General features: G+C 36.0%; 1 protein-coding gene across 4 annotated transcripts in view; it reads left to right on the top strand.

The window, feature by feature from the left end:
- The window catches only part of MYO16 (myosin XVI), a 361,410-nt gene that overhangs the window by 161,516 nt on the left and 175,972 nt on the right, over positions 1-23,922 (top strand). For all 4 annotated transcript variants that reach the window (XM_027743477.2, XM_027743481.2, XM_027743479.2 and 1 more), the window contains exons 6-9: positions 1,410-1,534; positions 5,377-5,502; positions 18,637-18,712; positions 20,348-20,501. In XM_027743477.2, the coding sequence (XP_027599278.2) occupies positions 1,410-1,534; positions 5,377-5,502; positions 18,637-18,712; positions 20,348-20,501 (481 nt within the window). The remainder of the gene's footprint in view (positions 1-1,409; positions 1,535-5,376; positions 5,503-18,636; positions 18,713-20,347; positions 20,502-23,922) is intronic.

Genomic DNA, 23,922 nt, shown 5'->3' with positions numbered 1-23,922 from the left:
TATGTTTAGATTTGTGTTTTACATTTGATGTTATTTAGTATCATTTAGGTGACGGGTGTGATTAAGAGAATAAGTGAATGTGGCTAGTAAGACTGCTTACCCTGAACATTTCACTTCAGAGCTCAAACTCTTACAAGTGTTGCAGGCAGCAGAACATAAAGCAGTGTGTACAGTAGCATGTTAGAAAATTTTTGGGATTCTTTGATGAACTACATATGGTACACCCATTTATACAAGTTCCAGGGTGGATTAAAATTAAGAAACTTAAAATACGATTTTATCCAGAAAAATGTGTCAGTTGTTTTAGTAATGTAAAGAACTTCAAGAACTGTTTAAGATAAAATCGGAAGTTAAATACATATTAATTAAATAAACTTATGGTTTGTCACTTTTCAACTCACTGACATATGTGGAAGAGAACAAAGAAATCATTTATTCAAATGTTGTGGGTGTTTTGTTATGTCATGGCCAGGGCAGAGAGGAAGAATTTTTATACTCAAGTTACATTTTCTGTAAATGGGTTTAATTGATCATGTGGAGTTAGAAGCAGAAGAATGAAGCCCTGAATTTTGGTTAGATATTCCAATAAAACTACAGCCAGTTGCTAATTTAACCATTTAGCATTTTTGTTGTATCCTGTTTCTAATTTTAAACGTCTTCAGACTGGAGACCATATTTTCTTTCGATTATAGACTGCCTTGCTTATCTTCTTTTTAATACTGTTCTTTGACAACTGTTTCTTTCAGTAGCAATGCTGACATAAGCAATTTCATAACCTTAATTCCTTTTATTCCCTCTCATTTGTTCCTGCCTCCACACCACATTTGCTTTTGGTTTATAGGGCCTTGCAATGGTCTAGGCTCAGCTGGAGAACTAATCCCAGTTAAAAATAACCCAGGCACATTAAAAAGTGTTGAGTTTTACTGTCATTTGCTTCACTTCACAGTCTCTTAAGCAGTTGAGCCGACAGATTTGAGGGACTGGTCTGGGTACTGTGATACATACACAGGGCTGAAAGAATGCAGCCAAAATAATTTTAATTAAATAAGTACCAAACACTTGAGTGGCTTCCTGAGATTGTTTAATTTTTTTCCCATTTACAGCTTTTCACAATCCCAGTGGGTTTAATGATATTGCAACTGCTTTACCTACCACTGCTCTTGCAGGCACTGGGCGATCAAGGCAGCTTGTTTCATATTACTGACTGACTTTAAATTGTCCATGTACTGACTAATAAAGATATGAGTAAACTTTTTGGTAAATGTACGTAAGTAAACGTGTTCTATAAGTATCCACTGAAGTCTGATTAAATGGTGATTGAGCTTTTACAAACATAGAACACAAAACCACATATCTGTTCTTTATTGATGAATGAAAGAGCAGAAGGTTTTATCCTTTTCTTTTTCCAGGTGTAGAGCTGAATTCGTTGCGCCAAATGAAGATACAGAGACCTATGACAATGCTTACAGATGTCCAACAGCTTATATCAAGTGGAGGAAGTGTGAATCAAAAGAATGATGAGGGAGTTACCCTGGTGAGTGGGAATATGTAATCTTCACATATTGAATATACATGTATTGCAACTATTCTGGTGAGAATGTTTGCAAGGCAATTCTTTCAAGAAGCAAAATGAACCAAGATTTTAGTTCTCATCTGGCCTTTTGAAAATACATGTATGTCAATTCCATGCATAGTATAGATTTTAAAATAGGCTAGTGCAGCTTTTTAATGACAACTTTCTTACTCGTAACCACATATGCAACATAAAAATTAATAGCAAAAAGTATTAACACTGTAGTTTAATGCTGCAGCAGATACTTGTGGTCTGTAATATTCTGTGTGAGAGAGGAGCTGAAACATAACTCAGTGATTCCTATTTTGGGTCATATCTTCTGGCTCAGCCAGGCTAAAACACTGTTTCATGAAGCTATCCTATATTGATTCAGTGTAATGAAGCATCCATGATATAAGTGGATAAGCACTCCTGCTCCCAAGTTTGCATGTTATTTGTAGTCACTGGGTTTCATTATGTTGTTTGTCTGCTAATAGATCTTCCATCCCTTTGTTTTGTCAGGATTTCTACTTCTTCAGCTGTAAAATAATTTTGAAATCAGTGCATTTTTTCCATAGATAGCATGTCTGTGGAATGTACTCTTCACATATAAAATCTTCAACACCATTACCAATCAATAAATGGTAAATCAGCAGCATTAATATATTTAATAACTTTTAAAAAGTACTTTTTGTTTTTCTGCAAACACTGTACTAAAATAATTAGAACTCTAATAATTTTTAACATTACTATTATTTCTGCATTTGCACGAATTACATTGTGTGATACAGAATTAATATACTGAATCATTAGTATTTAACTCCATATTTAATATCTATAGAGTGTTTAAGATATAACCAAACAAGTGAACAGCCTCAAATCTGGGACTGTTGAATCCAGCCACTGGCTGTGTCTAGAAACAGAACGCTGTGACTTTTTGGGGTGGATACCCCAAGGCAGTTACCTGTATTTAAAAACAGGAGGGAAGCAGGGAAGAGATGGGAAGAAACAGCACAAGTTTTAATTTAATTCATAAAAGTATTAATTTAACTTTCACTTCTCTGATACATTTAAGCTAAGCTGCTAAAACACATTGCTATTATAATTAATTTCTATTGCTTCTTTAGTCTGATTTGACTTAGTTAACTGAGTTATGGACTTAGGTAAATCTTACTGTATAAAACCTTTTTTGTAGGTAGCTGGAACAGTTAAAATGTGTGTCTGAAATGTGTTTAACAGTATTGCAAATACTGGGAGAAAAACATTGTGAATAGTTTGTTTTTTGTTGTTTGTTTAGTGAAACATTGACAAAGGGGATATTTTTTCCATGAACAGTTTTTATGCTGAACTGTGATTTTTTTTTCAAGAAGTAGTTACAAAGTAGATAATTTTGCTTTTGTTTGAGATTTCTATTATGTGAAATTTTTATTTGACAAGCTGGTGGGAAATCCAGAATTTGTGAAACTACTCTCTCTCTATTCATGGGGGTGGAGTCAGCCAATCTGTGATAGTTGTATGTGTATCAAAGAGTTCTGGGAATAGTGTTTTGTTGTTCTACATCTGTCTGTACAAAGAAGACAAATATCTCAGTTGTAAGTCTCAAATCAGATTTGTTTTCTCTTGACAGAATATAAGCCTAAATCCATGTGTAAGTTAGTAAGTTTAATCAAGCAAAGTATTGTCGTAAATATATAGATACACACATTCTCATAGATTCATAGCACCTATCTATGTGCACATGCAATACAGACACAGAATGGTATTTGTTAAAATTAATTTTTCTATTAAATTCTACTGTAACAGTTTTTCTTTGAAAGATTCCAGTCATAAAATATTTCCTTTGTCCTATGAGCTTTTAAACTGCTTTAAAATAGTACTTGTCAAATTGATGCCTGAATAGAAAATGTAATTTCTCCTGTTAAAACGCACTCCCCTCCAATGCTATATCAAATTATAGGAAAATTTTGAGGGTTTTGTACACTGGAAATCAGAGCATTGATAGCATGCAGAAGTAGTGTTCTTCCCCAGGGTAGGGGTATTCTGCCCCCTTGCCAGGGGAAGATTTTGGATGAGTTGTACTGTGTTTCATCCCTCTGCATCAAGCATGTTCATAGTGAAAACTTTATCCATACTCTGCATGTGCAGATGAACCAGAAATAGTAGGTAAGGCAAATGATATCCTGGACTCTGATTTTGATGTCTCCTATTCTTATAGTGACTTTGGAAGTACACAGTTGCAGTAACAGGTTTTTTCAAGACCTTTTTCTTGCCATTACTCATCCATTTCAATCATCAGAAAGATAATATCTTCAACTAACAATACTTCAAGAAGAAAAAGTCATGTAGTTGGGCTGTGTGATTTGTGGATACAGGTTACCACCTATAATCTCAGTTCTCAATTTCTGCCATCTTCCTATGCCCTATTCTTACTGACCATTCAGTATTGAGTCCTTCTGACCGGGGATGAGCAATTATATTGCGCCAGATTCCAAATTCAAATGTTGTCCCCTTTGCTCCCAGAAGTGGAGGGAATGTTTGAAATGATAACAGAGAATCACGAGAAAGTAACCTGGATTAGTGTCATCATACGAAATATGTGCCTCAGCAGTTATTCACCACATATAGGAAACAATTTCCAACAAAACTGCAAATCACAATTTTTCCCTGATGTAGGATTCTTTATTGCATTTTCCTCTTTTACTTGATTATTACCAGAGAAAATAATTTCTATTGCCCTGCTATTTGTCTTTCCCTATTTTTTCTCTCTTCACAAGACCTGCTTGGTATTATATTGCTTTTATATGTATTTTACATACTTGCTATTTGTATTAATTAAATAAAAAATAAAATGTCTGTCTTTTTGTTTAAAAAAAGAATCTTGTTCTATAAACAACATTGATAGTGGAATTGATTGCTGATATAAATGCCAAACACATATAGAGCCTTAAATAATAATACATTGCAAAAAATAATGTCCAGCTTCTCAGATCAACCATTAACAAAGATATTTTTGAATTTCTCTTTTCCCCTTCTAACCACTGCAGTGTTCTGTACCTTATCAGTCATACTGTATTTGCTACTTAGAGTGACAAGCCAGGAGCAAACGCAGCTACCTTTGAAGTTGTCCCTGCTTTAGCAGCAAGTTATGCTACTTGACCTCCTGAGATTCCTGCTGAACTGTTTCTCTCAGTCTGTTACTGTGTTTTCCACCCTCCTTCTGTTCCACTTTGAAATGAAGTTTACGGATACAGAAAATCAACTAAAATTATTTAAGCACTTACCAGTTAAAATGATTAAGTATCTAAGGAAGAAATGCAACTATAGGAAATAAAATCTCTGTGGTTCAAAACTGAGAAAGTGTTTTCTGTGACTAATTTTGTGCTGCAGTCTCAATGTGCCTGGCTTGATTTGGTGTTAGTGAATTCATTTTGGAGTAAAGTAGTGTCAGCTTACATCTAGGATATTTGAACTGCCACTAAAGGTCTAGGTTCTGAGAGCTCACGTTCTGTTGAAATGTATGATTCTTCCTGGGCTCATGAAGTTTTTGAATGTGTTTGAAAGGATTTTTGCTTGAAATTGTATGAAAAATGGCACTTAGACTAGATTGTTTAGTAGTTCTCAATAAGCTAACATTCACATTTTTTTGGTGGGTCTTGTTTGTAATGCTAAAAAAGATTCCACAATGGTTTTTTAGTCTGTAGTTATCACATGTATATTTTGTATTTACTGTTATAATGATTTAGTCAAGATGTGTAATAACACACCATGGATTTTTCTGAGTTCTTTAAACTGTTAACATGCAACATTTAACTTTTATATTGCAGCTGCATGTGGCCTGTGCTAATGGATACAAGAATGTTGCATCTCTGATACTGGATCATGGGGCTGATCTCAATGTAGTGGATAATCAGTACTGGACACCCCTACATTTAGCTGCAAAGTATGGACAGGTAAAGCATGATATTTTTCATTTATGTTTTTTTATGTTTCTTTATGGTAGTCTTCTGTACCAATAACAAATACTTTGAAGTCAGAGTGACTATTCTGATTTTAATGTACAAAACTTTCACATTTGCGTAGTTCAGATGACATCTCAAAGAACAGAGATCACTGAGGATTTATCATTGAGGATAAATATTGTAAAGCTGTCAACCCGTACAGCTCATTAAAATCAATTTACCATCAACATCAGTTTATCTCCAGCAAAAATTAAACTTGCACTGACATTTGAAAGGAAGACAAAATAAACACTTCTGTCTGTTATTTTCTTGTAGCCTGATGTCAAAGTTTATTTTTACCTAGCTTTTTTACTGTGTGTATTTCTGTGAATGAATGTCCAGGATTCACTTAGCAGTCAGATTCAAAGTTTTCCATTCACTGAGTTGTGGAAGGGTGCATGTGGTTTGGGATTTGGTAGCCATGACATGACTTGTGTCTCTTAATATCCTACCTTTTCACTTTTCCTTCATCCTCACTTTCCCTAGATATGCTCAGTGAGCCTTTGTATAGTCTGACCACTCTAGGAGAGCTCTCCACAACTCTCACTGACCCACCTCATGGCTCACAAATGACTACTTAATTGTAGGTACCTTCCAAAACCCTCTGTGATACATTTTAGCTCAGACTTCAGAAAATAAGTAATAAACTTTATATCAAGAAGATAGTAAAAATTTAGTAAAAATAATAGTAAAAATAAATGTCTTTGAGACTAATTAGTTCTGCTGGGATACAGATTTCTCATATTGAGATACCCTGTATCTGCTCTTTTACAGAGTGTGAAAACTCAGCATATGTTCATAATAGATTAAGTCATTGGTTTACATATGTATGGTCTGCAGTGTATCTTCACTAATTTCTGGTAGTATAAATTTAGAGAGAAAAGTTTTCCAAAAAAATATACTGAACCAAAATTTCGTTAGCAAGTGAGGTGTCAGTGGTATGTTGCATGTACTGTAGATTTAGTTTTCTCATCCCATCTTGTCCTATGCTTTTCTGTAATTCTGCTACAGTTCTACTACTCTCATTGATCCTTCTGGATCCTCATGTGGTACTACGGTATGCGCTCACTCTGCCTGTGTTCAGACTTCAGTAGGGCAAGAAAACTCTTATTCAGAAGTAAGGTAATAGCAGTGATACAGTCTTGAGTGGGGCTACTATTTCTTATTTTCTTCATGGCTTACAAGTTCAGGCTTCATACTCCACTATTATAGTTATGCTATGGCTGTACATTTCTTCTAGTGTGAAATCTAAACCTAAAAGGACTTGAAAGAATTAACTTGAATGGACTGGAAAAGAACTTGTCTTTGCTTATATATGTGTAACACATATGTTTCCAACACTAACCCTGGACGACTTGAAATACTTTTTTTGTTGTGAAGTTAGATATTCTTCTTTTTGAAACAGATCTGTGCATATAAAGTTTGTAATTGAAAGTGGCTAATGGAAAAAAGTGTTTCTTTCTTTTTGAAGGGTTCTGAGGTGTCAGATTACTCTTTCGTGAAGTGATCCTTTTTACTGGCACTTCTCTTGAACTGTATCTCCCTTTATGTCCCACATGATGATTGTGTTACTCTTAATGGTGAAACTCTTTACTGTTTCAGGAGTTTTCAGTGAGAAGTCAGGGACCAATTGTGCTAGTCTCTGTACAAGTACTATGGGTATGCACAGAGAAAGACAAATGAAATAACATTGCACTCTTCCTTACTGAAATTAGCAGATATACACAGACCAAAATATTTTTCCTTTGTAGTGTTCATAACACAATTTGGAGATAGCTTATTATCATTATAAATAATTTTCCAGTGTTATTTGGGAGATAAGTACATCTTTCTGTTTGTGGAAAACAAGTAAATCATTTAAACTCCTTTATAAAAGGGATTTATTAGATGTCAGGGAAATATTTCTTTCAGTAGTGAAGCCATTGGGGTGTTTTTAAAATTTCCTTTCTTATGATGATAATTTTGAAACATCTTTTAGCCTTAATATGAATTCATGTGCATAGCGTATTTATAATTCCATTTTAAGTAATTAATTATAGGCTAATATGAACATTGTTACTATTTGGGGAAAATAGTATGGCAGAATGGGAATAACCTTACTCAATACATGATTTGGATAGTCTCCTAAATTAAAAAATACTTATCTGGGAATAGTTACTTTTTAGCCAAAAATATTAATGTGCCTTGAGACAGTCATTAACATAAGTTCTGGACTCCATCCCTTACATTTTCACACTCTTCTAACACATATTTGTGGCATTTTTTTAAGAAGTCTCACTTGAAAAACTTACTACAGTGATAAATCTGTATCTTCTACTGGAAGACTATAAAAAAGTCTATTTGGTTTTAGTTTGGTGTCCTTTTCAGTTCTTGAGAGGATTTCTATCCTTCCAGGAATGTATCTGAACAGAAAAATAGCCTTTTTTTGTCTTGTAGCTTGTCTAATAAACAATGACTCTTTAATGACTGGTAACAAAAATTTCAAAAAACCTGTTCTAAACCATTATCGTTAAGTAGTTTGCTAGCACTGCTGCTGCATTGCCTGCAACTAAACCCCCTCCAATATATAAATAATATTACGTTGCATGAATCATAGGGACTGCTAGTTTTTCCTCTTTACTAAGTATCTACAGATATATTTTTCATATGGAGAAGCTACTCACATGAATAAAATGTTATTGGATTAGTTATACAAATTACAGATTTAGTTTTTGAACTCTTTTGTGTTACAGACATTACATACATGCATTTTGAATATTATGTTACAAAAAAGTTTCAGTTGTGATATGAAGAAATTGTTAATACTATTTCAGAGTGGCATCCAGACTCAGTTGAAGGACCTGAACTTCACACATATACAGTTCTATGTTTACAAATACACAAAATACACAAAATGGAAAAAAAAAACCACCCAAATTTGGCTATTTGTAAGACCATTGCAACAATAGAAGTGGTACTAATTTACTTTATCTGGGGAAAAACAAAAGAAGAAACTGCTGAAGTTTTAAATTTATAGCGAGAAAATTAGATTTGCGTCTGCACAGGAGGAAATTTGTAAAGAATAACGGCATTGTAAGCTTCTTGCTACAAATCTCAAGTTGTAAATTAAGTGTAAATTAAGCTTATTGCTCTATCTTTCACACTAATTTGTATTAGAAATTATTGGAGAAAGATACATCAATCTGAGTGAGCTAAGCATGTGAAAGACATTACATCCATACATTATAATCAAAACCTGGCTTGTAGAGATACCTTGATAATGGCAAACCCATTTTTATTTAGATTGGGTTCTTCTCAACTAAATTTAGGCAACTAAGCTTAAGGACAAAGGCCAAGTTTTGTCTTGTTTAATGTGAAGAATCACCTCTAGAAGACAACTCAGACAATTCTAGGGGGTGCATTTAAAATAGGGGGAATGACCCTTCTCTCTTATAAAGAGGTCATGGACAACTAGCATATGTTAGAGGTCTAATTTGAACATTTTAAAATTCTGCAGGAGGAATCCAGACTAAAGGGGCCAAAGGATGGGTCAACTGCCCACTGGTCTTCTAGGTCTCCCCAGTGATCATGAAGTGGGTATGGAGTTGATGCCTTACTTTTAGAAAGCGTAAAACTGCACAGAGCAAATCCTACAGAAGCATCAGAGTTAGATACTTGCAACAATACAACAATCTTATCACTAGCAAAATATAGCAGTAGGTTGTTGCATTGTTTCCAGACAGGGAATAAATTATAGTTTTAAGTGTCAGTATGTATTATGTGATGTTGAAAAAAAAAATAAATCTGTATCTATCTTTACATAGATTCGTAAAGAAAACCAATTTCATGGATAAATTTACCATTTAAAATTTGTTAGAACATTATTAGTCCAAATATTGAAACTGAGCATGGATGAATGATAAATGCTTATCAGTGCAGAGTGTGTAGATCCAGAGTAGAACATTTTTCTTGCATAGAAATACAGAATATTTCTGGTGAGTTTGAGGGTTCTGAACAGGTTATGGCTAGCGCAGAATAAGGCAGCTGAGGCTACTGCTTGAAGGTCAGTCTCTCTGTAAGAAATGAATCTGCCTTACAGCAACAGATTAGGTTACCAATGAGTGCAGTAACTGGTAACTGAAATACTACCAGCTGCAAACATTAAAAAATAATGGTAATAGCATTAAAAAATACACATCTTTTTAAGCAAGGTTATTCTGAGTTTCTAGGATTGTTGTCATTTCCCCCCTTGTAAGTATTAGGCCTAAAAGTAATTTTATGTTTTTATTGCACATTGAAATATTAACATTATAGCAAAAAATGATATTATTGAGGTATTTAGATCAGAATTGCTTACCTTAATAATTTTACCTTTATAAAATGATGGACTATATTAACCTCTGCAATATGCATCCAAATCTGCATCAGTGACACACAAAACCCTCTTCAGAATAAGATTATGAGAGCAGCAAAGCTAGCCTCAAGAAATTAGAATATGCCAAGGTTGGCTATGTAAATTTAACAGAGCCTTCTGGACATATAGATTTTTAACACTGTTTTTGATGGCAGTTGGAACTCCTTTGTCCCGCTCTCATGCAGCGTGGGCAGTGCTGGTGTGTATGTCCTTGGTGTCTGTGCACACCAGAGCGGGGCACACATCATCACTTGGGTACCACACTGCCCATGCTGGCACTGATACCAACTGCAGAAGGGCAACTTGTATTTCTCAGGCTGGCCCCTTAATTTGAATTTAGCACAGCAATCACTTTGTGAACGGTTAGTAATTTGGCATTGGTAGTGCTATCCCTGCTGGACACCTTCCAGCTGCTGTGATCAGGAGAGCACATACTCACCCTCCCTGTGGTGGGAATAGGCTGCAGCTCTGACATTTGCCTTGGGTACTTTGGCATAATTCCCAGGCACAAGCTGTTTCTTTGTTGTTTATCACAGAAATGTCACCTTTGAAGCAGCTATCGGAGGCATGCAGGTCAGAGCTGACTTCGCAGTAGCTGAAACACTACCTCTCCCAAAATTTCATCCTTGGGGATGATGCCTATATCTAAACTGTTAAATCACTAAATAAAAGAGGGCTAGGGATTAAGCCAAGCAGCAGTCTGGCTTACATTCATGTTGTTTAGAGCTAGTTTCCTCTGTAGGAGATTAGTCTTGTTTGTAGAGAGCTGGTTGGAGCGGTCCAAAGCAGAGTCAGGGAGAGAGCTAACAGTTAAGCAGTATGGATTATAAAGGATGCTTAAGCTTACTCCATTGCACTCTCTTAGTGAGACAGATTTAGCCCCTGGCTTTGAGGTTTAAAGGGTTTCGTGATGTCAAAAAAAAAGAAAAAGAATAAGAGATTCATTGAACTACTGACTGTATCTCTGCAAGAATAACTGCTGCAGTAGCAAGGATTTCTTCCCATTAATAAATTGGAAATATTCCAAGTAAATAAAAATTGTTTAGAGATCTCAGATGCCTACCTCATGTTTCTTAGCATGTTATATACATCCTGTGTCATTTTCAAAATTTATGCATGAAATTGCCATTCTGCAAATATATTCTCCCTTAACACACATTTCATTGGCCTGTTTGCTTGAACTGAATCATACACCTCTGACTAGTTAGTTCATCAAAACGCAACATTTCTTTCAGATCATAGAAGAGACCCTGTTCCTTGATGAAGTCTCAGAGAACACACCTTCTTACTGTGCAAATGAATTTGCTCATCATTACCAAAACACATCAGTTATTTGACTCAACGATGAGCTGTAGTTTCATTTTCTTTAGGTGTATGTTAACCTCGAAATAGAAAAAATAGACTATGCTTCAGTGTAGAAGGAATATATGAACTCATTGTAGGAAATTATATTTAATCACATTCAAGTTTGACTATTGCCATAGTAGTTCCTTTGAATGCAGTTTCTGGACTTCTGCAAACACACTCCACAAATGTTTTCAATGAGAAGAGCCTAAAGAAGGGGGTGCTTGCTCAGTATTTCAAAAAGAATAGGGTATAGTATCTCAGGCAATAAATATTTTCTCTGTCAAGTAGTTGTAATCTTTAATTTATGGTCAGAAAATCCTCTATAGAATGTTTTATCCAGACATATCTCACCCTTTTTTCTTTAGTCTTTTTGTTCATGTTTGGCATGTGTGATTGTACTCAGATAGAAGAGCCACATTTCCCTTCAGATCAAATTACACTCAGTTTCCTCAAACAGAGAGACCACTTTGGGATTTCTGCCTGTGATATCTTTCTTTTACTCTCAGTATATTCACAAAATTTCTATAAATAATTCAGATGCTAATTGTGGGTACAGAACATAAGTAAAGAAAACCTAGATTCACACAATAGTGTCAATATGTAACTTGTAGGACTATAACTTGTAAACATCTTTAATCGCAAGATCACATAATATTTTTTCCTGATTTATTTTATTTTTTTCTTTATCTAATTTCCTGGTGGATTGAAAACCAGAAATGCAGGTTTTCAGTCTTGAAGTAAAGACTGATGAAGTGTTTACTTCAGCTGTAGAAAAACATTTAAGTGACCTTTGTCACTTGCTTTGATAGCTGAAAACAGCATTAGGCTTTTCTTCCTTACTTGAGCTATTCTAGAGGGTTTAAAGGCATACTCTTAGACCATATAGGTTAAACTTGTTGACTGCAGAAGGGTAGTGGTGACAGTTGAGGAACTTGGATTCCATTTCAAGTCCTGTGCATGAACAGACACAGTATTTACAGTTCGTTCCTCCCACACATAACCTTATTTGTCCCATTGCCTCCAGTCTGCCCCATTCTTGTCCTTATTCTATTGCCTTATTGTCCTATTCATTTGCCTTGCTTCATGTGCTTTTCTTACGCGTTTTATCCCAATCCTAATTTCCTTGCAGAGTTAGCCTCTACCCCTCCTCCTCTCCCTGGTTCTGATCCAAGCTTTCATTTCTCTCTACTTTGACTTCATGCCAATCTTCCTGCCCTTCTGTCCACTTGCTCACAGTCCCAATCTCCCTTGTTCAATCTCAGTGTTTTTTCCCTCACTATGTCACTTTCCTTTTTCACTTTTCTTATTAGTCTGTCTCTCCCCGCATCCTGGCTCCTTGCCATGTTTCTCTTCTTCCCTTTCTCTTCATTTGTTTCATGCTGTTATTTCCGAAGTCCAGCATTTTATCTACGCTCTCTTCTATTCCCCACCCCACTATCTACCCTGCTGCTGGTTTTATTCCCACAACCTAGTTTTTCTAATCTGTTCCACTTTGCTGACCACGGGTGGTAATGGTCCCCTTTTCTCTGCACTCAAATAGAAAAAATATCTTCCTAATCTATATTGTATTAAGAAGGGAGATCTGTAATGAGTTTCAGACATAATTTTCTGTGTTTGGAGCAGTACTGTGGATCAGATTTGCAATCACAGAGGAAATGCTATTTAGCCTCTGAACACTCTTGTTCTTCTTTAGGGCTTCACATAAGAAATTTTGGCTTTAAGGAAGATACAGTCTTCTAAGGCATACTATTATGTAATGGAGAAAAAATATATCATCTTAAAAACTCAATTCACAGGAACCCTAATGGCTTAATAATTACCTTACTCCCTAATGTTGGGAATTTGTTTCACTCCCCAGTAGCTTAAGGTCCCTAACCTACACTTTTCTTTTTTATGTCCTTGATGCTTACTGAAGTGCCTGTTATCACCCCATTTAATTAGTTAAATAGTCTCCAGTATTGTTCTAAGGAGTTTTATTGCTCCATGACTTATCTGATCTTATTTATTTGATCTACAGAATATATGGCTAGCATGAAGCTACAGCACCTCTATCACAGAAGCTTAGTAATTATAATAATAACAGTAGTAATAAAAATTGAACTACTTCCCTGCTTTCTGTTTTTTTAATTGCAAATCTTTTAAATATCCAAGTGTATATTTAAATAGAGCAACTGATACTGGTTAGACTAACATATAGGCTTACGGTGGACTGTGCTAGCAAAAGTGGGCTCCTTGATTTATCCATTATAATAAAAAAAACTTTCCAGTAAGTATCTGGTAGCTGATTTTTCCAAACGTTTGAAACTTGGTGAAGTTTTGATGATTTTACAAACAAAAGGAATATTCTTAGCCTATGGAATTCATCTTCTACCTAATGCAAAGTCTTCAAATCATACAAACACTGGAGCTCACAAGGACAAGTAAAATATTTTCCCATACCCTGCTACCAGAAGCACTTCATTTTTAGTTGCTTTATTTTTTTGTGTAATAAAAAAAACAAAAACAAAAACAAACAAACAAACAAACAAAACCCCTGAAAAATCATTAACTTTTACTGGCAGCAGTCCTAGCAAACTACCTAACAAAAATCACACAATGAGGTAAATGTGCACTTTTCAACCTAGTGAAATAAATTTTAGTCATATGAGCAATAGAAAACTGGTTCTTATGAGTGGAGATATGGGTCATCTGACTCAGTGGTGAAGACTGCAGATTATGATGCTGTAACCAGCAGTATTTCTTGCATTCTGACTAGAAGTTTTGCTGTATTTAGTGAATAAACACCTTAGATATTAAAATAATACTTGGTGATTTCACTGTTTCATACAGTAGTGTGAGATTGATGGTCAAAAATAATACTGATTTTGATCTAAGATTGTTGATCCGCTAGTTTCTTAGTGTAGGTCTTTGTCTCACTGTGGATGAGAGCATTCTGGGGACCATACCCAACCAAATGGAGTGGGAACCTGAGAAGTGACAGCAGGTAGAAGAAAATCGCAGGAAGAAGGTGGTGAGGGCTTAATCAAAGAGAACTGAGGAATTGGTGTCAAGAAATGCCTGAGGAATAAAAAATTGGGAAGGGGGATAGTAACCAAAAGGTTGGTGGTGAACCAGGTCACTTATGGATGGTGTGATATGTCCAGTGGTGAGTGGAGGAGTGGAGAGAACTGTTTGTGTCAATAGGAAAGAAAAGTGATAGACTGAAAGAATTTATTGTTGGAGGTGCATGCAAATTGGATGATGCATATTCATTGCTGTGCAAAACAGCACATGAGGACATTTGCATAAAACCTTTTCTGCATTTACAACTTAAGTAGATATCTCTCTGATGGTAAAGAAAAGGGAATAAATGATCTGCATTAGTGGCACTGGGACTTGGATAATAAGAGTTCAAAGCTCAGCCAGAGCCAGCAACTTATCCTTTGCAGGTGCTGGCACACATCTAACATTCTGTATATAGCTTCAAAGGAAAATATCTGACCAGATGAGAGGAAGACACTTTCTAGGAGCACTAGTTCTGCTCTCCAGCTAATTCATTAACAGTAAAAATAACATAGCTTGAGAGCAATTTGGAGCTGCTTTCGCAGCCTCAAGTGCACAGGGAGATTCTATTATCACTCCTTCATGTCCCATATTTCCTACCCTGTCACTGCAGTTACTTGTCTGTGAGGACAGTCTTCGCAGTCTGTCAGCTAGCCAACACTGGTGCTCCTAAGCCTCTTGTTTATGAAACTGAGCATTGGGCTTTCTTATAGCTAACATTTAATGTGTGGTAGAACTTAGACCCTTTTTTGGCACAGGGCAATTGTATTTGAAGGCTTTATAATGTTCCTGTGTTAGTAAATTGATTTATGCTGCCTTTTGTCACAGTGTCACAGAATGGGTCAGATTGGAAGGGAACACAGTGAGTTATCTGGTCCATCCTCCCTGCTCAAGCAGGGTCATCCTGGAGCACATTGCACAGAATTGTGTCTGGACAGTTCTTGAATATCTCCAGTGAGGGAGACTCCACAACCTCTCTGGGTAATCTGTTCCAGTGCTCAGTCACTCACACAGTAAAGAAGTTGTTTCTCATATTCAGGTGGAACTTCCTGTGCATTGGTTTCCACCTGTTGCCTCTTGTCCAATTGCTTGACACCGCCAAGAAGAGCCTGGCTCCATCTTCTTGACCCTCCCTTAAGATACTTATAGACATTGATGTGGTCCTCTCTCAGTCGTCTCTTCTTGAGACTGAACAGACCTCATAAGGGAGATGCTCCAGTCCCCTAATTATCCCCAATGCCCTTCAGTAGACCTGCTCCAGGAGCTCCCCATCTCTTGTGTACTGATGAGCCCAGAACTGGATGAAGGGGCAGATGCCTTCTCAGTAAGTTTGCTGATGACATGAAGCTGTGAGGAGTGGCCAATACCCCAGAGGGCTGTGCAGACCTTCAGAGGGACCTCGTCAGGTTGGAGAGATGGGCAGAAAAAAAACAGTCTGAAATTCAGCAAAGGCAAATGCAGAGTCCTGCACCTGGGGAAGAAGAACCCCAGGCACCAGTACAGGCTTGAGGCTGACCTGCTGGAAAGCAACTCTGCAGAGAAAGACCTGGAGGTCCTGGTGGACAACAAGCTGTCCATGAGGCAGCAGTGTGCACTTGTAGCCAGGAAGGCCAGTGGTATCCTGGGCTGCATTAGGAAGAACATTGCCAGCGGGTTGGGGGAGGTGATCCTGCCCCACTACTCAGCCCTGGTGAGGCCACATCTGGAGTGCTGTGTTCAGTTTCCCTTTATAGTGTTTTATTTTCAGTATTGCACTCCATGTTTCATTAGGTTTAAAGAGCTGTTCAACACCTCTCTGGGTAACCTGTGCCAGTGCTTGATCACCATCACAGTGAAAAATGGTACGTGATGTTCAGATGGAGCCTTCAGTTTGTGCCTGTTACCTCTTGTCCTGTCACTGGGCATCACTGAAAAGAGCTTATCTCTGTCATCTTTGCACCCTCCCTTCAGGTATTTACCCACATGGAGGAGATCCCCCTGAACCTTCTTTTCTCCAGGTTGAAGAATTCCAGTTCTCCCACTTCTAACTCTCATGTGAGGTGCTCCAGTCTCTTAATCATCTTAGTGACCTCTTTCTGGACTCTTTCTGTGTCTCTTTTGTATTGAAAAGTCCAGAAATGGACATAGCACTCCAGGTGTGACCTCACCTCCCTTAACCTATGGGCAACACTCCTCCTAATGCAGTTCAGGATACCATTTACCTTCTGTTCCTTTGCACTTTGCTTTGTTGAGCTTTATGAGGTTCTTGTCAGCCCATTTCTCGAGCCTGTTGAGGTCCTTCAGCATGGCAGCATAACCCCCCAGTGTATCAGTTATACACCTCACAGTTTTGTGCAGTCTGTGAACTTTACCTCATCATCCACATCATTCATTTTCTTAAATATGAATTGTCAAAGACTACACTGGAAAAATAGGAATATATATATAAACTAATTTTATTCATATGATCTACAGTATTTCATCAGATATTAATTTATTTCTTAATATAATCACGTCTATGTTATTTGTAACTCTGCAATTGAAATACCTTTGGATAGTGGTAATTTGCTGTAATTATTCTCCAAATATTTCTAGTGTTAGGTACAATTCTGAAGATATGGGAATTGGATTTTAAAATACTCCTTCTAAAACATTAGTGAACGAGGTTAATTCTAACACAGACAGTTGTGTATCCAAAAGCAGGTTATTGAAATTCTCGGTGACCTGAATACCTTAGTCTTGGTGACATGCCTCAAGGAATCCCAGCAGGAGATATTTCATTGGCAGCAGGAAGCATTGGTATTGGAACATGGGATTTCTTGTGGTATAAATCCAAAACTTTGGTAACACAAAAAGCTGTGTATTGTTACTAAACTGAAAGTGCATTTAAAACCTGCCTCCTTTGATACAACCACTACCACTTTTCAGAGATTATGCAATAGCTCCATAACTAAGCATGTTCCATTTTTTCATAATGCAAAAAGACAGAGATATATGTGTTGAGACTTCTCAGTTGAAAGCAGGGCTAATTGGATTTGGAAATAAACCTGTTATGGTTTCCTCACATCTTCAAATTTGCTGAATTTTGTGCTGTTACTGCCAGAAAGGAAAGCCAGCATTAGAAAACTGAGGAGAGGAAGATCTTTTTATTTTTATAGAAATTTGCAACAATATTTTCCTGTTTTTCTGTGACTAAAACCTTGAGATTTTCTGTGCATTTCATGGATTCCTCATTATCATGGTCTTTTTTAATAAGTTGCCTCCTGTGTAGTGAATCCATATTGAATTTTTTTTTTTATTTCAATGATTTCTTTCCCATTTAGCCTTTATTTATTTATTTGTTTGATTATTTATTTATTTATTACTTGGTTTTATGCCAAATTACTATCCTTTCCCTTGACTGCCTTGCAGTTCAGGTCTCATTTATATGTAGGTCTGTTCTTCTGCTCTGAAAAATCCTTTATTTCCTGCAGAGCTTATTTTCCCCTGTGCTCATCCTGGCCTCCCCTGTTGGTTACGTTTATATTCTGCATTCTATTTACTTTAGCATATGTCCAAACGTGCATAGTTCTGTCATTTAGTTGAGCTCTATATTCACATTCTAAAAGTAGTTTTTGCTCCTTATGCAGCTTTTTACTCATTTCTGACCAACCAGTTTATCAGGGTAGACATTACTACAACCTTTGATGGGGAAATAATCTCTAGAGACTTTGGTGCAGCAGTAGAAGAGCTCACTAAAAACAGTTCCTTGCAGAACTCTTACAAGAACTGAGAAATATCTTTTAGACTTTTTAGTTACGTGATACTTTATCCAACTCAATGGTGCAATAATTATGACCATTATTAATAGATTAAATAGTTTTGGTAAACAGAAGATAAATGTGCCCATTTTTACTCCTGACAGAGGACAGATTTACTTCCATGATGATGGCCTGTGAGTCATGCACCCCTTTGGCAGTGATGGGACACAGTTGTTGAATTACGCATAAGGAAATATTTGTGATCTAAGTCATAACAGGTGGTGATGGAGGGTTAGATTTTTTCCTTTGTGATTTTTTTTACCCATGTAAGGGTGGAGGGAGACTTTGGGGGTGGAGTTACTCTAAGGATACACTGAAATTGAACGAGAACTGTATTTTATTCTGTCTGTTATGATTTATAGAAATATGTTTCATAGCTGCAGAAGATGGGGGTTTGGAGGTACTGCCTATGGTTTATCATATGATTTCAGCTAGTGCAGAAAGGAAGCAGCAAACTGAATGACAGGCACACTACACCTGTCCTACTGCTGCCATTTCAAACACCTCTGGTTTTGCCCATTTTAGACCAATCTTGTGAAGCTGCTTTTGATGCGCCAGGCAAATCCCAATCTTCTTAACTGCAATAATGAAAAGCCTTCAGGTAGGTGAAAATCGTGTACATTATGTATGTATTAGTTACTGTGACGCTGTTTTCTTTCCTTCCTGCTGTCTCGGTTATTCTTTATTTGGTGTGTAGAATTCAATACACATACACGTTTGTATATGTTTTTACATATACTTCTGAGAACTGCTAGTCATGGTAATGCAGGATACCATATCAAATGACAGCATGTTCTTCCACGTGTTACATTCCCTGTTTATTTTTAACAATGTTTGTTGATGGAGAGTTCTTTAGTGCCTCTGTGGTAGCTGCATTTACACATTCTTGGTGACTTCTCTCTGAGTCCCTTTCTATCTCAACTGACCATAGTCCATAGCCTCATGAACTGGAATTTCTATAGCTGTTGTCCGAAAACAAATTCAGCATCCAGTTTTAAAGTGTAGCACCCCCTGTTTACCATAGAAGGCACGTTCTTAGACCAGATAGCAACAGGGAGCTGAAGCACTGGCTCTAAAGATAATAGAATTATAGACTGTATTAGGTTGGAAGGGACTTCTGGTCAACTGGTCTAACACAAAGAGCAAAGCAGAGCTAACATCAATAGTGTTAGCTAGGAGAGTTGAAGAGAAGAAATACATGGTTGTTTAATCTTCTATGTCTAGGATAAAATAAAGATAGAACCCAGTAATGTAGAAAACAGAATCTTTCTGTCAGATTATGAGGTGTAACTTTCTTGTCTTGAGAGACTGCGGAGAAAAAACTGCAGGCCAATTTAGTATATAAGATAAAAAGAGCAGGTCCTTTAATCAGGCCCTCAGGCCCAGGGGAATACACATGACACGTGTGCACCCAGGCAGTGGTTCTAAAATTTTATAATAAGGTCCATCCAATCCCATAACTATCCAACCCCCCTTGGTTCTGCATGGAATTTTCTACAATTCTACCTTGAAAAGAAGACTAAACACATTAAAGGAATTTAGAGGGTGACATATTATACAGCTACATTAAAATCTACATTTACTACATAACTACTTCTAAAATCTACAAAAAGCTAAAAAATCCAAAAAGCTCTGAGACATCAGTAAAATAAAGCAGAATATGTTATGCTTCAAGTACTGTACCACCTACAAATGCATTCACAGGTAATGTCATGACGCTTAACCGCAGAAACCTTGTTTGTGGTTAGTTACATGCCAGTTTGTATTTGTATTAAAGGGTATGGACCAAACTCAGATTGTCTAACAATACAGTTAGCTAACCGCAATTAGTATGTATTTAACACAGTTGATTTCAGCACTTCTGTATGTACAAGACATGTAAGTCTAGTTTGTAGAAATGTAAAACATTTGAAAAGGATTTAAGTGCATGTTTTTATTGAAATACTGTGTTGAAAAGGGTTGTGTTGTTTTTCCCGAAATCCTATGAATTATTGAATAGTTTGGTTCGCTACACAGCGAGGTTTTGAGGTTTTGCAGATGACAGCTTAATTCTTTACTTTGTCTTTATTTTCCCAGTAATTTCAAGTATTATTTTTATGATCAATATCTGAGCTATTCTTTTCATGTTATCTAGCCAGATGCCTAATCTTAGTCTGATCTAGAGACTTGAATTCAAAGGAGGTTTTCTTTCTTCACCATTTTCTTTTTCTGATATCTTGGTGTTCCAATGTCTCAGATGTTGCAGCTTCTGATTTTATTGAAGAAATTCTTATGAAGGCTGAAACTGTTTGGGAGGAAAAAATGAAAGACCCTTTAGCTGTTTCTACTTTATCTCAAGAAGAGCCATATGAAGAGATCATGCATGATTTGCCCACAGTTTCCAATAAACTGTAAGTGCTTCTATTGTTACAGAACAATTCACTGGAGCCAGATTATCATTTGAATGGTATCTGTCAATCTATGAATCCTGTGAATGTCCTCGAAGATATTCAAAACACATCTGGACATGGTCCTGGGTATCTCTCTGCTTCAGCAGGATGATTGGACCAGGTGCTCTCTAGGAGGTCCCTGCCAACCCCAACCATCCTATGATTCCATGACTCTTGTGATATGATGGGTCCAGTAACTCTTTCATTTTGGAAATCTGCTGAATCATCTTTTGCATTTGTATCTCTCGTAGCTTTTTGTCGACCTTAGTTCTATAAATATAAACTATTAATAATAAAATACATTATTATAATTGCCAGTAAAAATTGTCTAGGGTTACCTTAGCAGAATTATTAGATTCGAACATCCTTTTATTAAAGGAGATGGGAACAGTGTAGTAAAACTACCATTGCTTATGAGAGAAGCAGAGACAAGTCCTGAAAATAAAAATAATATATATGATTACAGATGAAATTATATTGGTCCAACCAGTTACAAATTTGTATTTAGATTTGTGCTGCTTAAAATTCAAGTGGAATCAAGCAGAATTTAGCAGTGTGGACTTAGAACTTGGTATTTGTCTTAAGTTGTAGATTTTGATATTTTTTGTATTTCCTTGTGAATCTTAAGAAAATACTGTCATAGATATGTGAAAAGAGATGTACTATATGTATGAAGCACTAATGGCTCTTTTATGGTAGTACAAGACGTATTGATATTTCAAATTCTTATTTCCAGATACTGTGATCCATGGGAATTCTAAAAAGTACAAATAATGCAATTGCTCTATATTTGAAGTATGTTGGCTGCATAAACTTGCAAAACACTGATATTAATTTTTATGCAGTAATCACCAAAGATTGTGTGAGGAAAAAAAAAAATAAAACCTCTTATAGAGAGGCAGGGAAGATATATATATGCTTCCATTTCATTATAGGTATAATTTATGGTCAGCAGAATGTATTTGGATACATTAAAATCTGGAAGAGGTTAGCAACTGTCATGAAATGATCAATCTGTTAAATTCAGAATTCCATGGGACATATTTATATTTAGTAAAAATTGCATATGGATAATAAACATAGTGTGTTGTTTCTACTTCATCATTTGTAACCACTAATGTTATGTATGTAGCTGGGAGTATTATACTAATGTCTATGGAATTACTAATTTCTCATGCTCGTTAATTCCTTATGAAATAAGCAACCGTCTAGTCTAACCCACCGTTTCAATAACTTAAATCATACTCTTGAAATTTATGTGGTCTTCTATTATCTTATAACTGAAAAAAATTAATTTTGAGGCATGAAACTAAGCCTTTAGATTCTCAAACATAAAGAAAACCTTTATTTTTAATTATTGAAATGTCGTAATAGCAGAAGTAGATGGTAGGTCGCTCTTGTAGCTCTGTAAGGTGGCCTAGCAAAATTTATTTATAAAGGTTCTGGAGACTTTCATTGTTCTTGTATCTAGATGATGCATTTCCATGTGTTTCATGTTCTAGAAGCTTGTACTGTGGTGCACATATTGTACTGGATTCCGTTCTTTAATGCTAAAACTCATTAATCACTGGAAGACTTGACTTGCATAATGTCTCTGATGTTCTTGTGTACCAAAGCAATTTCTTTAATGCTGAAGAGGAGTGCACAATAATAATCCACATGTACCATTGCTTTATTCTTTATTGTATCCATTCTTCATTAATTCTCTTGATGTAAGGAAGTACGTTTAATGTGAGGTGGTAAGTTTTACAAGAGGTCCTATTAATTCTATGTTGTGTCCATATTGTGTTGTGCCCATCTCTAAGAAGAAAACAGACTCAAAAATTACAAACAAACAATTATAAATAGCATATGCTCTGTCAGCAAATCTAATTTTGCTGGTTCAAGATTAAATTACAGCATTTATTTCTGGAAGAACACTATGAAGAGATGAATTGAAAGTCAGTCTCTTAACTCAGGTAGAGGATATAAAGTTTAACAGTCAGTATATTTGCATAATGCTAAATTACCAAGCAAACCTGGTTTCCATTAGCCAAGCATTGAGTTAATACAATTGAAATCATGTTATCATGAAGCACTAATAGTATTAGAATATTTCTTCTAGTTCTTTTACTGAGCTACTGAGTACTTTCGTCTATCTGATTTAGGATGGGTGGATTAGGAAGTTAACTGGTGGGTTGGCTGTAGCTGGCACTCACTGAGCTGCCTTGCTCACTCTAAAACTCTGCTCCCTACCAGTAACAGAAGTTCCTTCCAACAAACACAGTAAGAGCAAAGGGCCCGTGAAAATATGATTGCAATCTGCCTTGATATAATTCTCTGTCAAGTTAGAAGCTGCCCTAGTGCTTCCAGTACTGATGATAAAACTTCCAATTATTTGATTGTCTGGTCTCAGTTTTTTGTATGATTTCTTTTTTTTTTAAATAAAGGACATGCTAGAGGATGGCAGCTTATAGAAAACCATCTCAGTTTGTCTAAAAAACCCTCAATAAAAATACACAAAACTTCAAATTAATTCCATATATGACGGCTTCTTTGCCTAAAAATTAAAATCTCTATTCCTCCATATAACAGTCAGATAGGTCAGCAGCAAGTCCTAGAATGTTCAAATAAGATTACCCTAGATAACACTTCTTCCTGTCTACTACGCAACATTATTCTAGCTTAAGTCTTCCTTTGTGGTTAATTAACTATCAATTATCCATTAATTTTTATGAAAGAAGACCATTTATGCTAATCTACTTGCCTACATTTAAATAAAATCTTCTCTTGCTTTGTCCTACAGTTCAAGGCATTGCTTGATTTAAGCTTGTGACTAATAAAAATACATATGAATGTTAATAGAAATATTTTTCTAAAAAGCCACTCTTTTCAGTTTATTTTTCATAATGTCTACTTGAACCTGAGTCGTAATGAACTCTTGGAATAATTTTATTATGTTTTTTGTTTCACAGAATGTTTCACATTTTTGTTGTAATATGGATTACGTCAGCATTTCCATCACTTAAAGTCCTAATAATATCTCATAAATGCATATAATTAATAGACTATTCTCATGTCCATCAAGACATGAAACACAGCTCTTTAGTTATTTATTATGTTATTATTGTCCTCTTAAGTTCAAAATGCATCTATGGAAACAGTAGGCACCTTTTTTCCCCCCACGCTTTGCTGTGATTTACAACCTGCTTCTCTTTTGTGACACCTGGAAGGTTTATTTGATTTCGAGGAGTTTACAACTGAATTTTAATGAATGTTGTATAGTTAACACAAAAGTGATAAGATTAAATGGGTAAGGTTCAGCTTCACAGCAAAAAAATCCTGGACCATCTCAATTTAAAAGAAACATCACATCAGAAGAGTGTCACAGTTATTTAATTTC

Source organism: Pipra filicauda, unplaced genomic scaffold (genome assembly GCF_003945595.2).
Source record: "Pipra filicauda isolate LSUMZ 115617 unplaced genomic scaffold, ASM394559v2 scaffold115_size4368891_pilon, whole genome shotgun sequence".
Classification (NCBI taxonomy): domain Eukaryota; kingdom Metazoa; phylum Chordata; class Aves; order Passeriformes; family Pipridae; genus Pipra; species Pipra filicauda.
The sequence above is the reverse complement of the archived record's forward strand: the minus strand, read 5'-3'. Positions and strand labels throughout refer to the sequence as shown.